We start from the raw sequence: 15,158 nt of genomic DNA on the forward strand, positions 1-15,158 counted from the left end.
ATATTAATAAGTACGTAAAAATTATCTTTTATCAAAGTCCATTATATACATGTATGGAAATAACATGATAAAACTCCTATTTATAATTGAATTGAATATATACCAATTAAAAAATAAAATCATTTTTTATATTTGAACAGACAGACTTTCCCTAAACTGGCTATAAGTCAAGAAATATACATAAGGTTTTATGGAAGCCTCCCTCAGTCTGGAGGCCCAAAAAAGTTGGGTAAAACTTTTCATAAGGAAAGTGGTATAAAAGTGAGGTCTGTCATTACATTGCTTAAATAATACTTCTCTTCCCAATTATTTCAGAGGAAACTTTAAAGTAGATAATGGGGCAAAGAAGAGGGAAAATAAGAAAATTATGTATAAAACAACTATTTGCATCATCCATGCTCATTTCTTTTTAGAAAACCAGACTTAATTTTAAAATGTAGTAGTTTTTATATTCTATTAAGAAAGCAACATGTACATGGGGGGAAAACATAACCAGTGATAAACGAAATACATACAAGGGGTTTTATGACAAGTGTTCTGATTCAATGAATTTTATTTTTTAATACCACTAAGTGTTCATTCAGGAAAAGACCTGTTCGTGTGGCACAGATTAGATCAGAGACTGGTAATACTTTGTACTCAACTTGAATGATATAAGTGCTAAAGGTACTAAAATTGTCCGTAACATGTAAGATTCTAAAAACCATACATAAAAAAAGTGAACCTATTTTTCCAATGAAATGGGAATAAACTGACTTTAAATTTGTCTGTTGAACATGATGGTCTACAATTTTATCTATATGATTAGAAATACATAACAGTTTTATATGTATATATATATATAATATACACACACATATATACACAATAATTTCTTTTTAGGTACTTTTTTTTGAGACAGGGCTTTACTATATAGCCCAGGAACTCACTATGTATCTCAGGTTGGCCTTAAACCCTTAATTGTCCTGTTTTAACCTCTCAAGAACTAGGATTATAGGGTTGTACTCTCCATCTGGCTTCCAGGTAGTATTTTCTATGCTATCAATTATTGTATAATCAATAATACATGGGAGAAGGATCCAGTAATGTTTAGAGGAAGATAAGAAAACAAAATTGCATAAACAGTAAGAATTTAACTATAAAAATAAGCTTAGAAACATCTCAAAGAGGCTATGCATGGTGGCTCTCACCTGTAACCCTACATAATCAGGAGGAAGATATTGGGAGGGTTGAGGTTTGAACTAAAAAGTTAGTGAGACTGCTTCTCAACTAAAAAGGTAGGTGCAGTGGCTTGCACCTGTCATCCCAATGTAGGAGGCAAAAATAGCAGATAGCCATTTATGTTGGCTGCACCAAAAAAAAAAAAAAAATTTTTAAAAGATGAGACCCTATTTGAAAAATTAAAGCATAAAGGGTTGGGGGCATGGCTCAAGTGGTACAGTGCCTGCCTAGCAAGCCAAGTCCCTGAGTTTAAACCCTAGTGCTGCCAAAAAAAAAAAAAAAAAAAAAAAAAGGGAAAGAAAAACACCAGTGGTTATATGTGTAGGAGCCTTTTTATGTTCCTTTTTATACTGTCCTTGATACATATCTGTGTATGTATGTATCCATCGCCACTTTAAGGAAAACTTAACATACATTAAAGATTACAGACTAGTTTCCAGAACGGGTCTTAAACAACCAGTCTACTTACCATCACATGAAAGGGAAATGTAACTTCCTAAGTCATCAGACATGTGTCGCATCACATTTCTGCCCATCTTCAGACCAAGAAAGACCCAATAATCTACTGCCGCTCCAAGAATTCCAGTCAGCAAATAAGCGAGTTCATGTTTGAAGACCTAACATTAAGGTGGGAAAAATATTACTAAAATATATAAAATATAGGATGTATTTTTACTTGTGTGTATTAATTGTACAAAGGGGTTTCACTGTGATATTTCAATACATGCATATAATATACTTTGACTAAATTCATCCCCTCTACTGCTCTTTCTTAACCCCCTCCTCTCAAACAATATATAGGATCTCTATTAATGTTTACTTTTAATACCTGTTGAGAGGCTGAATATGACTATTTTAAAATACTGAGTATGTTAATGCTAAAAGAACTTAGCAAATTAACTCCATCTTTCCCTCTCTTTCTCCATCCACTCTTCCTCCCTACACATGATCTCTCTGTATGTATATACATGTATATGTACGTCTCTGTCCCTACACACACACCCACCCCTACTTTGAATATCCTTTATCTGAAATGATTGGGACCCGTGTTTCAGATTTTAGATTTTTTTGTGGCATTATCTACACATATACAATGAGATATGTTGGGGATCTTGGGGATAGGACCCAAGTCCCAACACAAAATTCATTTCTGTTTCATACACACCTTATTTAAATGGCCTGAAGGCAATTTCATGTAATATTTTTAGTGCACCTACATTTTGACTGCAACCCATCACACAGGTAAGGGTGGATTTTTCCATTTGTAGCATATGTAGGTGCTCAAAAAGTTTCGGATTTTGGGGCATGTAGGATTTTGGATTAGGGATGATCAATTTGTATATGACATAATGATTTATAAAACAAGCTTTCTAGGGACACAATGAATAGCTTAAAACAAGCTTAGTTTCATCTGAGGATTTCTATGAACAAGAATACGTATGGCTTAAAAGAACATGGATTTGCTACCCTTTTCATTCAAATACAGAACTACTCTTACATTATTCTAAATGGCATTTTCCCTAAAAAAGGCTTGAAAAACGCAATGAAAGCTTTAGCATATTTATTACACAGAAATTTGATTTAGATTTTCACTATTAAATCATATTAAACATTCTATCTAATTTGGAGATGCACAGAGATTGGTTGTAAAAGTGTACTATTTTTATTGGTATATATTAAATTGTACATAGTAAGGGTACATGAACGTAAAAATGTACTTCAATCATATTCACCCCTATTATTCTTTTATTATCCCCTCCTCTTCCTTCCCTTTTTGCCTATTTTATATTGTCACTTTTATAATAAATATTATTGAATTTTTGTAAGAAAGTTAGCAAGGCATAAAAACTTACAGCGTACTTTTCCTAGAGCTTAAAAATATTTTTTGAATCTATAAAATCAGAATAAACAATGAAGATGAAGAAATGTGAAACTATTTTAAAAACACCTTTAACTTTAAATATAAACACTTATCAAAATTATTTTAAATTCCTATATTCTTGTTATTTGTTGTATAGGCATGTTGCACATGTGGAAAAAACCCACTAAATTAACAGTTGGATAGAAGGTATGTGAATAGGTTTTAATAAATGTTATGATATCCAAATACATTATAACTGCTATGTTTCATTATCATACTATGCCTAGTATGGGATTAGTGAGAGAAATCACTATCATTTTGCACTCTTAGTGACTACCAAATTTGCTTTTCCTGCCTTCAGCAAACAAATACCTTATAGGTGCATATAATATTTTATTAGGCAATCAGCCATTCCTTATCTTAAGAAGAAATTAGACAAGTGATTTAAAAATGGGAGTTCTATTTCAGGTTGTTGTGTAAACACAGGCAAATGGTCAAGCAGCACACACATTAGGCTTGCAGAAACAGAGTCAGGATTAGTAGCAACTGTGTAGGTCTCTGGCACCCCTACCACATTCGGGGCCAGTGCACTGTATTCTGGCAGGACTGGACATTATAATCTAGGAGACCTGAAACATGGGGCAACAGAATTTTAAGCTGCATGATTAGTATTGATGGAAGCAATTCCCTTCTTCAGATACAGTCAGGCCATAGTAAATGGTCTGTTTCTACCAGGTCAGAACTCATGGGTGGGCAACAGCATTATTCATTCCCTGCCACCTTGATTAACAAGCTTGGTTTAAGCCTTGCAGTTCACCTGTGTGGACTGAAATCTAGCAGCTGGGTTGGCTACATCAGCAGCACCAATCCCTCTCTGGTATGATTTGATGGACTAGGGTCCAATGCCAGTCTCTAGAGAATTTTCAGGAAAGCAACTCTATTCTGAACAGGTTAAGCTGGTGCTTCTCTTCATTCAAGTTATTAGGAGAACATAAAGCAGGACAGAGAAAATATATTAACCGGCAAATTCATCATGTCCATATGCATAGTACAAAACGTTCCGTCCAAAGCAGTGTATATCTGTGTATTAGCAACGACACTGTTCAGGAAAGAAGCAAGAGATTAGTAAATGTTGATTTCTGAATGTACTCCCCATGTCCAGTGTAAACTGGATCACTTCAGATCCCTTATTATAAAACTATGAGTAGGGAAGAAGGATGTTAGTTTATAGAGGTAAGGTTCATATAAAAATCATAAGCCATCATTCCATCAATTAAAAATAACATAAAATCAAGGAAATGCAAATCAAAATAACACTGAGATTTCATGTCACCTCAGTCAGAATGGTCATCATCAAGAATTCAAAACAACAAAGATGTGGGGGAAAAGGAACTCTGTTGGTGGGAATGTAAACTAGTACACTGGCAATACCATTCTTGGGCATATATCTGAAGGAACAGAAGTCAGGATACAACAGAGACACTTGCAAACCCATGTTTATTGTAGCACTATTAAAAATATCCAAGCTTTGGAATTAGCCTAGAAGCCCCTTAACCAATAAAAGGATTTAAAAAAAAATGTGGTAGATATACATAGTGGAGTATTATTCGGCCATAAAGAATGAAATTATGGCATTTGCAGCAATGGATGGAACTGGATATCATCATGTTAAGTGAAGTAAGCAGGTTCAGAAGGACAAAAGTTGCTTATTCTTTCTCATATGCCAAATCTAGACCTAAAATCTATGTGGATATATATATTCATACATATATATAGAGAAACATGACTGTAATCAGGGACTGTATATTGTGGGGAGGAAAAGAGGAGAAGAGGGAAAGAGAATGATGAGGAGTGGGATGAACAATGCCAAAAAACATTGTGTCTAAATATGAAGATGGCCCAAGGCAACCCACTAAAAGCCGGGGTTTTTTTTGGGGCGGGAGGTGGGAAAAAGAGAGAGTAACAGAGTGGTTAATCTAATCAGTGTGCAATATATGCATGTGTGAACCACCATGGTGTAGCCCCTTTGTACAATTAATACATGCTAATACAAAATAGTATAAATCAACCAGTTTGTAATTTCCCTTTTTGCTTACATAAGTATATGTATACCTATACCATCAACCACAATATTACATATTAAATTAATATTATATATTATATATATTGTACACTTAGTACTATTGCTTATTAAATTTACCTTGATATTAATGTTACTAAGCAGTTAGAGTGGGTAAAAAGTCTTGAAGTGGTTTTGAGGAGTGACTCTCGGGTAAGAAAGAACCTGCCAAAGAAACTCTCATCTGTATGTCATTAGTGAAATATGCAACTTATTGTTAATAGAAAGTTTCTATGTAAAAAGACACTTTCAAGCTTAGTTTTTGGATCCTTTCCCAAGACTGGAGATTCTCAGACCTTCAAGGTTATTAGATAAGCACTCTACCACTTGAGAGCTATGCCCCAAGCCCTTTTTTTATTTTTATTTTGTTTTTGAGATATGGTTTAACTTTGTCTAGGCTGGCCTTGAACACACATCTTCCTGTCTCTACCTCCCAAGTAGCTAGGATTACAGATACACACAAACACACCCAGCCTTTCATACTAGATTTTTAACTATCAGGCTTGATATAGCTCTAGGGCCAAGACACTGTACTATGGATTATACTTTCTGCCACTCTAACAATGCATAAACAATGCACGTAGTTTCCAGGATGGTATATATAAATGCTTCCCAAGTAGAATAGTCAGAAAATGGCAAACTATCAAAGGAAAAGAGCTTTCTTAGAATACTGAAATGTTTCCTAAAGCTGAAAGTAGAGAACATGAATTATCCTAAGTATCAACAAAGAAATAAAGATAGACATGATTTGCACATATGACATGCATTTACCTTAGAACTTCTAATATGTTAAATTCTATTACCAGACATTTTGTCAATACAGTTCTCTACTTTTTGCCAATATAGTAATCACCAATTTGTTAATCTGGCAATCTTCCAAAAACTGACTACTCTGTAATACAGAACAAACTATCACTTCGAACTCCTGACTCCCAGGTTAGGAACTTCCACAATACTCTACTGCAATACATGACCCAACACTTTGTTGGAAAGATGCAAACATAACACACACACTGTGACTCTTCCTGTCTTAAAAGACTTATTTGAAATGTGAAAAAAGTGTTACAGCAGGTTTGACACAGCTTTGTCCTAACAAGCTGTGACACCTTGGTATGTTATTTAAACTTTAACTTCAATTTTCTTATCTTTAAATACAAACTAGCTTCCATTTCTACCTATAATTGCAGGGTTGTGCTCAAATCACACTTAAGGACATCTCAAAGAAAAATGTGACTAAGTACCAAAGCTTAATGAAATTTGTACCTCCTCCATAACCTTGACACAGCCCATCTCTGCTCTTTGCCAAGGAAAGCCCAGAGCTTTCTCAGATTAATGACAATGAAATTCACTGCCATTGTGTCACTCTGCAATACTTGTTGATTGACGTTATGACAAAACAGTATTAGCATAAACTGAGGAGTTCTGTTTAGCTAATGACTTAAATTGAATGCTTCAACTCAGCAAATCAAGAAACAAATGCCTTACAGTATGGAGAACGATGTCTGAGCATGCATGGAACTCTTAAAACTGGGAACTGCCTAGAAAGACCTCATCAAGTATAGAAGTGAGCACTAACACAAAGGTGCTACAATAAAAAGCAGTTCCTGCCAACTTAGGCAACCAAATGTTAAATGAAATATCAATTTGCAAATTTAAAATTAGTTTCATATTTCAACTCATGCTACAATTTATTGAAGATTCTTCTCAACTATGTATAAATTTAAAGAAAAATCTTTTGAGTTAAATACATATAAATCTGTTACTATTGATATCAGTGTTTCTTGAGCAATTTCTTATCTGTGGTTATCCTTTGAAGATTTAGTAAAGTTGTAAAATGGCAGTTTTACTGTTGTATTTAGTTATAAAGAGCAATTTTATTTATGAACATAAATGGATGAAAAAAGAAAGTTCAATAATGAAATATTTTCTATCCTAAATGACTATTGTATAAGGTAAAAAGGCAGATAAAATTTACAGGGATACACTATCAGCTTTAGAAATCTATCTATATTCAAGTGGTAATGGATGTAGATAGGTCTACGTGGTTTGAATATTTTCAATTTCTACACATTTGCACAATCATACTTCTTTCAAATCAGAAATGTGCAAGAAAGTAACCACTTACCTGGTTATAGTCACATGACAGGATTAAGTGATCACAAAGAAGTCTAGCTAAATCTAGTAGCCATCTTCCTTTTTAAAATGTGTATAAACAAAACAAGTCATCAACAAGAAAACACTAAGAACCTTAACATTTTTTTCTTTTTAAAAACAGGCCTGTTATTCCTGAACAGAATTTTTAAAACTCTGTGTTTCTATTAATGTAAATTCTAATGAACTCATTTTTAGAAAACTAAAGGTTTTGGATGAAATTGTAAAACACCTTTTGAAAGATGGTATGAACAATCCCAAGCCAAGACCTAAGAGACAGTAAAAGCCAAGCAAGGTGCTCAAAGCTAACTTTACCCTGAGAATTTTTACTGATTCTATTAGAAAGCTGAGATATAGAACTGTGGCTTTTGGAATCTAAGGAAAGGGTTTTTGTTTTTTTTTTTTAAAAAAAGGTCAGCACCTAAGGCCTAATTCTCAATAGGCTAAGAACCAGAGGTCTTCACCCTGAGAGTAAGACAAGGGTCAAAGCAAAAGAACCGATTTTTGTATGTTAATTTTATATCATGCTACTCACTAAAAGTGTTTATCAAATCAAGGGGGATTTCCTTTTCTGTGGAATCTTTAGGGTCTGTTAAGTATAGGATCATACCATTTGCGAATAGGGATAATTTGGTATTTTCCTTCTCTATTTAAATCCCTTTTCTTTCACCAGTCCAATTGCTCTGGCTAGAGGTTAAGGTACTATATTGAATAAGAGTGGGGAGGGTAGATACCCTTGTCTCATTCTTGACTATTTAGTACGATTGGATACAAGTCTGTCATACGTAGTCTTTATTAGGTTGAAGTGTGTTCCTTTAATTACTAGTTTCTTCAGAAATTTTATCATAAAAGGTCTTTGAATTTTATCCAAGGCTTTTTCTACATCAATTGAGATGATCATATAATTCTGCCCTTGACTCTGTATATGTACAATATTATATTTATTGATTTATGCATGCAATGTTGAGCCATCTTTGCATTCCTGGAACAAAATCAACTTGGATCATGGTATATCTTTTTATTTTATTTATTTGGCTTTTTTGATCTTTTTAATACATTGTTGAACTGGGTTTTGAAGCATTTGATGGGGTACTTTTGCATCTATGACCATCAAGAAACTGGTCTTTAAGTTTTCTTTTATTGTTGTAACCTTATTGGGTTTTGGTATCAGGATAATGCTAGCTTCATAGAATGGGTTTTGTAGCCTCCCTTCCCTTTCAATTTTATGGAATATTTTGAGGAGAATTGGTATTATTAGTTCTTTGAAAGTCTGGTAAAATCCAGCAGTGAATTCATCCAGTCCTGGGTGCACATGCTGAGAAACAAATCAGGAAAAACAATTCCATTCACAATAGCCTAAAAAAAAAAAAAATCCTAGATATAAATATAAACCTAACCAAGGAAGTGAAAAATCTCTGCAATGAAAACTACAAAATCCTGAAAAAGAAACTGAAGAAGACAACAAAAGACAGAAAGATCTCACATGCTCATAACTAGGCAAAATTAATGTGAAAATGGCTATACTACCAAAAGCAATCTACAGATTCAATGCAATCCCCATTAAAATCCCAGTCATTCTTTGAAGAAATAGAAAAATTAATCCTAAAATTCAAATGGAAGCACAAAAGACCCCAAATAGCCAACTCAATCATAAGCAAAATGAGCAATGCTGGAGGTATCACAATACCTGACTTTGAATTATACTACATAGTAACAAAAGCAGCAGGGTACTGGCACAAAAACAGACATGATTAATGGAACAGAAGATCCAGAAATAAACCACGCAGCTACAGCTATTTGATCTTTTGACAAAGGAGCCAAAAACATGTTGGCAAAAAGAGAGCTTCTTCAACAAATGGTGCTAGGAAAACTGGCTATCTGCAAGCAAAAAACCTGAAGCTATCTCTCACCTTGTACAAAAGTCAATTCAAAATGGATCAAAGTTCTTAATGTAAGACCCAAAAGTCTGAATCTACTATGGGAAAACGCTTGAAGAAATACATATACTAAACAGAGCTCTAATCACCCAGAAAACAAGAGCAAGAATTCACAAATGGTGTTACATCAAACTATAAAGCTTTTGTACATCAAAGGAAACAATTACCAAAATGAAGAGACAATCCACAGAATGGGAGGTTAATATCCAGAATATGAAATGAGCTTAAGATGTTAAACAAAAGAACAAATAATCCAAATAATGAATGGGCAAATAAATCAGTTCTCAGAAGAAGCAGCACAAATGGCTAATAAATGCATGAAGAAATGCAAAGCAAAACCACATTGAAAGTCTATTTATTGCACATCAGTCAGAATGACAATCATCAAGAAGGCAACAATAAATACTGGGAGGATGCAGGGAAAAAGGAGCACATACGCTGTTGGTAGGTATGTAAACTAGTGCAACTTCTATATAAACCAATATGGAGGTTTTTCAAAAGATTAAAAACAGACCAAACTTAGGATGCTTTCATACCATCATTTATAGACATATATACAAGAGTGTAAACCAACATACAAGAGATATGTGCACACCCATGTTCATTACAACAGTACTCACACTAGCCAAGCTGTGGAATCAGCCTACCTGCCCAACAACTGATGAACGGACAAAGAAAATGTGGAATATACATAATGGAGTTTTACTCAGCCATAAAGAAGAAAATGGATGGAACTGGAGGATCATCACATTGAGTGAAAGAAGCCAAAGTCAAAAAGCCAAGTACTGCATGTTTTCGCTCATACGCACAATCTAGATAGGTCTACAATGGTAGTGGTGGTGGTGGTGGTGGTAGTAGTAGTGGGACATGAGTGTAAAAGGGAAACTGTTAGGGAGAATCAGCAGGAGAGGTGAGGGAAAAGGAGAGGGTACTAGGGGTGAAGAGGTTTGAAGTATATCACATATGTCTATGAACACAACATGATGAAACCCACAGAACTGAAGGGACAGGAAGGGAAGAAGGCTAAGCAAATGTCACTGCATGCATCCAGTGAAATTCCATCGTACTATTAATATTCCTAGAATTAAATTTTTTAAGAAAAGCAAAACTACATGTATTTTTAGCCTTTCCTGCACTTGGACTATCCAGGATCCCTCAGACACAGACACTGGATGAGGTAGTATACCCATGCTTTTGGCAGAAGGAAAGAGAAATTATCTTTACTTTGGTCTTCACCACAAATTATTTCTACAAATAATATTTCAAATACCATTTATGCACATAGCAAATGATAACTAGCTCATAAGAGAAAACAAAAGATGCAAGAGAAAATAAAAAACACAGAACAAGTAGCAGAAGCAACAATGGAAAGAGATCCACAAAAATCTCAAATACAGAAATAATTGGATATAGATTATCTTCAAAGACCAAAGAAAACCTTGAAAAATTTGTAGATACTAGAACTCATAGAAACATGATATAGAAAGAAATAAAAAAAAGTCTACAACTATGAAAAAATACAAAAATTAAAAGTGCAATGGTCATATTTTGAAAGCATATTAGACACAGCTGAAGAGAACCAATAAACTAAAAGATCCTGTGTCTGGAATGCTGTAAGTACAGAAAAGAAAACACATACACATGGGTAAAAATACAGAGAATATAAAGAAGAAGTGTAACCTAAGTTTAATTGAACCTTAAAAACTAGAGGAAAAAATAGATCTGAGGAAATACTTTAAGAGAAACTAGCTAATATTTTTCCCCTCAAGACAGCATAGACTTTCCTGGCAGTTTGGCAGAAGAGTGCCACCCAAAGGACCATTAGCCTTAAGAAAATTCTACCAGACTGTGAGTTCGTTCTGCCATCAGGACTACCTGTTAGGATGATGTATCAATAGCAAAGAACAGTAAGGCGCTACCATACACAAAGCAGAAACTGCTTGATATAAAAAAATAAAGAAAGAAAGAAAATGAAAAAAACCTACAAAGTAGATTCAGAAAAGTTTATCAAAATAATTATTAAGTTTGATCTAATAGGCAGCAGAAAACCCAAAAAACCAGAGAAAATACACTTGGGTCCTAAATCACATACAGAGCAAAAAGAAAAGGTCTTTAAATTCCAGAAAGCTGAAATCATATGAAGCCCATTCTTTTAACTGCAAGTTACCATTAGAAATTAACCACAAAAGCACAAACAAAACCCATTCACATTAACAAAACCCATCCATTTACAAATTTTAAAAAACCCTTTTAAAGTACCACTTGGATCAAAGAAGAAATCAATACTTTAATAAGCAGGGCCAGGGATAGTGGCTCAAGTCTGTAATTCTAGCTACTCAAAAGGTGGAGACTGGGAGGACTGAAGTTCAACACCAGCTCGGACCAAAAGTTAGTGAGAACCACTCCCTCTCCCATCTCAACCAGTAAGTCAGGAATGGTGGTGCACCTGTAATCCCAGCTATACAGGAGGCCAAGGCAGGAGATTCTTGGTCTGGGGACAGCCCTAGGTAAAAATTCAAGACCCTGTATGAAAAAATAGCTAAAGCAAAAGGCCTGGAGGCATGACTCAAATGGTAGACTGCCTGCCTAACAAGTGCAATGCCCTGAGCTCAAATCCCAGTGCTGCCAAAAAGTACATATATAAATGATAATAACTGTGCCCTACATTAAAGTATCAAATCTGTGGAATGAAGGTCAAGTCATACTTCAAAGGTAATATATACTAAGTACAAGTATTAGAAACAAACATTGAAAAGGAAATAAGATCCAAATATCTGAGAAGAGCACTAAGTAAATGGAAGGAATTAAAAGTAGAAATTAATGATACAATACAAAAAGAATTGAAAATAAAGCCTCAGAGGCAGATCATTTGAAAGGTAGCTTATGTTTATTGTGTACCCAAACCGTGCCACAAAATGTTGCTATGTATTTTACATGTTTTGGTTTTTTTTTAGGCACTACTAGGCGACTAGGTTTTGAACTCAGGACCTCATGCTTGCTAGGCGAGCAATCTACTGTTTGAGCCTTGACCCTGGTCCTTTTTGCTTCAGTTATTTTTCAGGTAGGGTCTTTTGATTTTTGCTCAGGCTAATCTCAAACCACAATCCTCCAACCTACACCTCCAGCAGAGTGGGGATTACAGAAGTCCTGCACCTCTCCTATCTTGTTGGTTGAAATGGGGGTCTTGCTAATTTTTTGCCTGGGCTGGCCTTGAACTGTGATCCTCCCAATTTCTTTCTCCTGAGTAGCTAGGATTACAGATATAAGCCATCATGCCTAGCCTCCTCTCTCTTTTTTTTTTTTTACTTTATACAATAATATAATTTTCCTACATAAAGTATTCTGCAATTTCCCTTTTCTTTTCCTGGTGAAAAATACATAATTGGTATTATTTCCCATCAGAGTTCATCTTTTGTAACAACTGCATAGAAATCAGAGGAGTCTTGGCATACAATTTGATACTCTCACTGATGCTTAAGAGTGAGGAATTACGTTGTTACCACTTTCACATCAGTAGATATAACACTGTAGGATATTCTTATGTATTTGTTTGCATGAGTGTAAGTATTGGTGTAACAAGGGAGTATTAAATTTTGACAGAGCCTTCAAAACTTCTCTGTACAGACAAGAATGAACTCTTTTCATTGGATCTTTTCATTATGATACTCAATGTTATAAGTCATTTAAAAGTTTTAGAAAGGGAGAAGCAAAAATGATACCCATATTCATTTAACAGCTAAGACAGTATCATAAAGAACAGATCAGTGCCTGGGCTGAAGCATAAAAAGATCCAATTTCTTTGCAAACATACAAAATTTATTTAACATTTCTGATTTTCAGTTTTCCTACCCATAAAATCAGAAGACCAATATAGTTCTAACACAGAAAATAAATGTAAAATGTAAGTAACTATAGATTTCACAGCAATATTGATCAAATAGCTGTTCCTAGTTACCTATATCTAAATAACATATGAAGAAGAAACTGGCCTCTAAGACCTTTTTACCTTAAGACTAGATAAACTAAGTCAGGTGCTGGTGGCTCACACCTGTAATCCTAAGTACTTGGAGATGGAGATCAGGAGGATCTCAGTTCATGATACCCCCATCTCAGTGAAAAGAAGCTGAGTGTGGTGGTGTGCACCTGTCACCCCAGCAACAAAGAGAAGAGATATAAAATAGGAGGACTGTGGTCCAGGCTGGCCTGGGCAAATAGCAAGACCCTATCTCCTAAATAACTAAAGCAAAAAGGGCTGGAAGCATGGATCAAGCAGAAGAGCACCTGCTTAGCAAGCATGAAGTGAAGCCCTTAGTTCAAACCCCGGTACCACCAATGAGGTTAAAAAAGAAAAAAAAGAGGACTAGACAAGCTAAACATAAAACAACAGTATATTTGGGTTCCTTTTAATTTTTTCAAGTAGTTCCAACTATAAAGGAAGAGGAAAGGATATGTTAATTCAACAGGAGAATGATGGAGGGGTGAGTTCCACTATGATTTTTATAAGAACTTTTGTAAATGTCACAATGTACCCTCAGTACAGCAATAATATGACAAAAAAAAAAAAAAAAAGTACAGTCACCTCTCAGAATCTACAGAAAGGAGACTGTTTCCAGGACGTGCCTTGGATGCCACTGAGGCCCAGTACTTGTTCATAACTTATATCCTCCCTGACGCTTTATTCTCTGGATTACTTATAGTAGCTACTATAAATTAAATGCTATTGAACAGCTGTTATACTCCAGTTCTTAGGGAAAATGACAAGAAAACAAGTCATGTATGTTTAGTACAGAAGCATTTACCTGCAGCTGGTCAAATCCATGGATGTGGAACCTACAGATAAGAGGAGGACCAACTGTACTTTTTCAAAGACTATTATTCATTTGCAAATTAATCTACTTACATCATTAGACTTGCATTTTTCCTTGTGAGAATAGATAGTCCATTCCAAAAGCATATTTACTGGTTTGGTCAAAAGCCCTGAGGTCTCACTTCCTGACCAAAAGATTTCAAGAAGAACTGCCTTCCCTGTTATTTTCAAACTCTGAGACTCCGACCAGTCATACAACCTAACAAAAACAGGAGCAAAAATTAAACATCTGTGCTCAGTTTAATCATGACAGTAAAACAACAAAACAAAAATGCTAGCAATTTTTTACTATACAAAGATTATAATATATAGATTATAACATACAATTATAATAAAAAACATAATATAAAGAATGGCCTCAGTTCAAAAAAACACATAGTAATCTCTGCAAGTTTTAAAGCATGAGCAAAACTTATGGGTATTGTAGATTCAGTGTTTAAACCTAGAGTAGCTTTTTACTTGAACACTGACTTACTAAATAATTTAAAAGTAGATAAATCCTGAAAAACAAAAACACACTTATCCAAATGAGGGGTAAGAAATAAAAATGTAAACTGAGGAAAAAGAAAAGCAGTACATAAATCTTCAGTGCCACTGGAATGTATATGATGACATTTAGAAAATAAATCTGTTTTAAAACAGTGATTTTTAGGTGCAAATGATTATAAAAATGGTGGATAAAATGACAGAAAAATAGAAACCTGTGTTTCTTGTGACCAAAACTTACTTTTGACTCAAATGCCGTACTTCACTCTCAACTAAATTAAAGAAAAATTTGAGCAGTGTAAGGTGGAGCACCTTAGAGCCAATAATATTCTCTGAAATTTGATGACAAAAACTTTCATTGAAGAGGCAAGACCTGAAAAACATGAACCCAACAATCCATTATATATAAGCAAAATCACTGAGTAATGTGTGCACAAAATAGTTCTTTTTTATACTAATTTTACTGAATTTGTTTAAAATACAAAGTTCAAGAAAATTTTAATATATTTTTCCTTT

General features: G+C 34.5%; 1 protein-coding gene across 3 annotated transcripts in view; it reads right to left on the reverse strand.

Moving 5' to 3' along the window:
• Slf1 (SMC5-SMC6 complex localization factor 1) overlaps positions 1-15,158 on the reverse strand; it is a 60,136-nt gene that overhangs the window by 15,091 nt on the left and 29,887 nt on the right. For all 3 annotated transcript variants that reach the window (XM_074077080.1, XM_020184212.2, XM_074077082.1), the window contains 3 exons: positions 14,884-15,015; positions 14,190-14,355; positions 1,691-1,838 (listed from right to left, as the gene is read on the reverse strand). In XM_074077080.1, the coding sequence (XP_073933181.1) occupies positions 1,691-1,838; positions 14,190-14,355; positions 14,884-15,015 (446 nt within the window). The remainder of the gene's footprint in view (positions 1-1,690; positions 1,839-14,189; positions 14,356-14,883; positions 15,016-15,158) is intronic.

Source organism: Castor canadensis, chromosome 6 (assembly GCF_047511655.1).
Source record: "Castor canadensis chromosome 6, mCasCan1.hap1v2, whole genome shotgun sequence".
Lineage (NCBI taxonomy): Eukaryota > Metazoa > Chordata > Mammalia > Rodentia > Castoridae > Castor > Castor canadensis.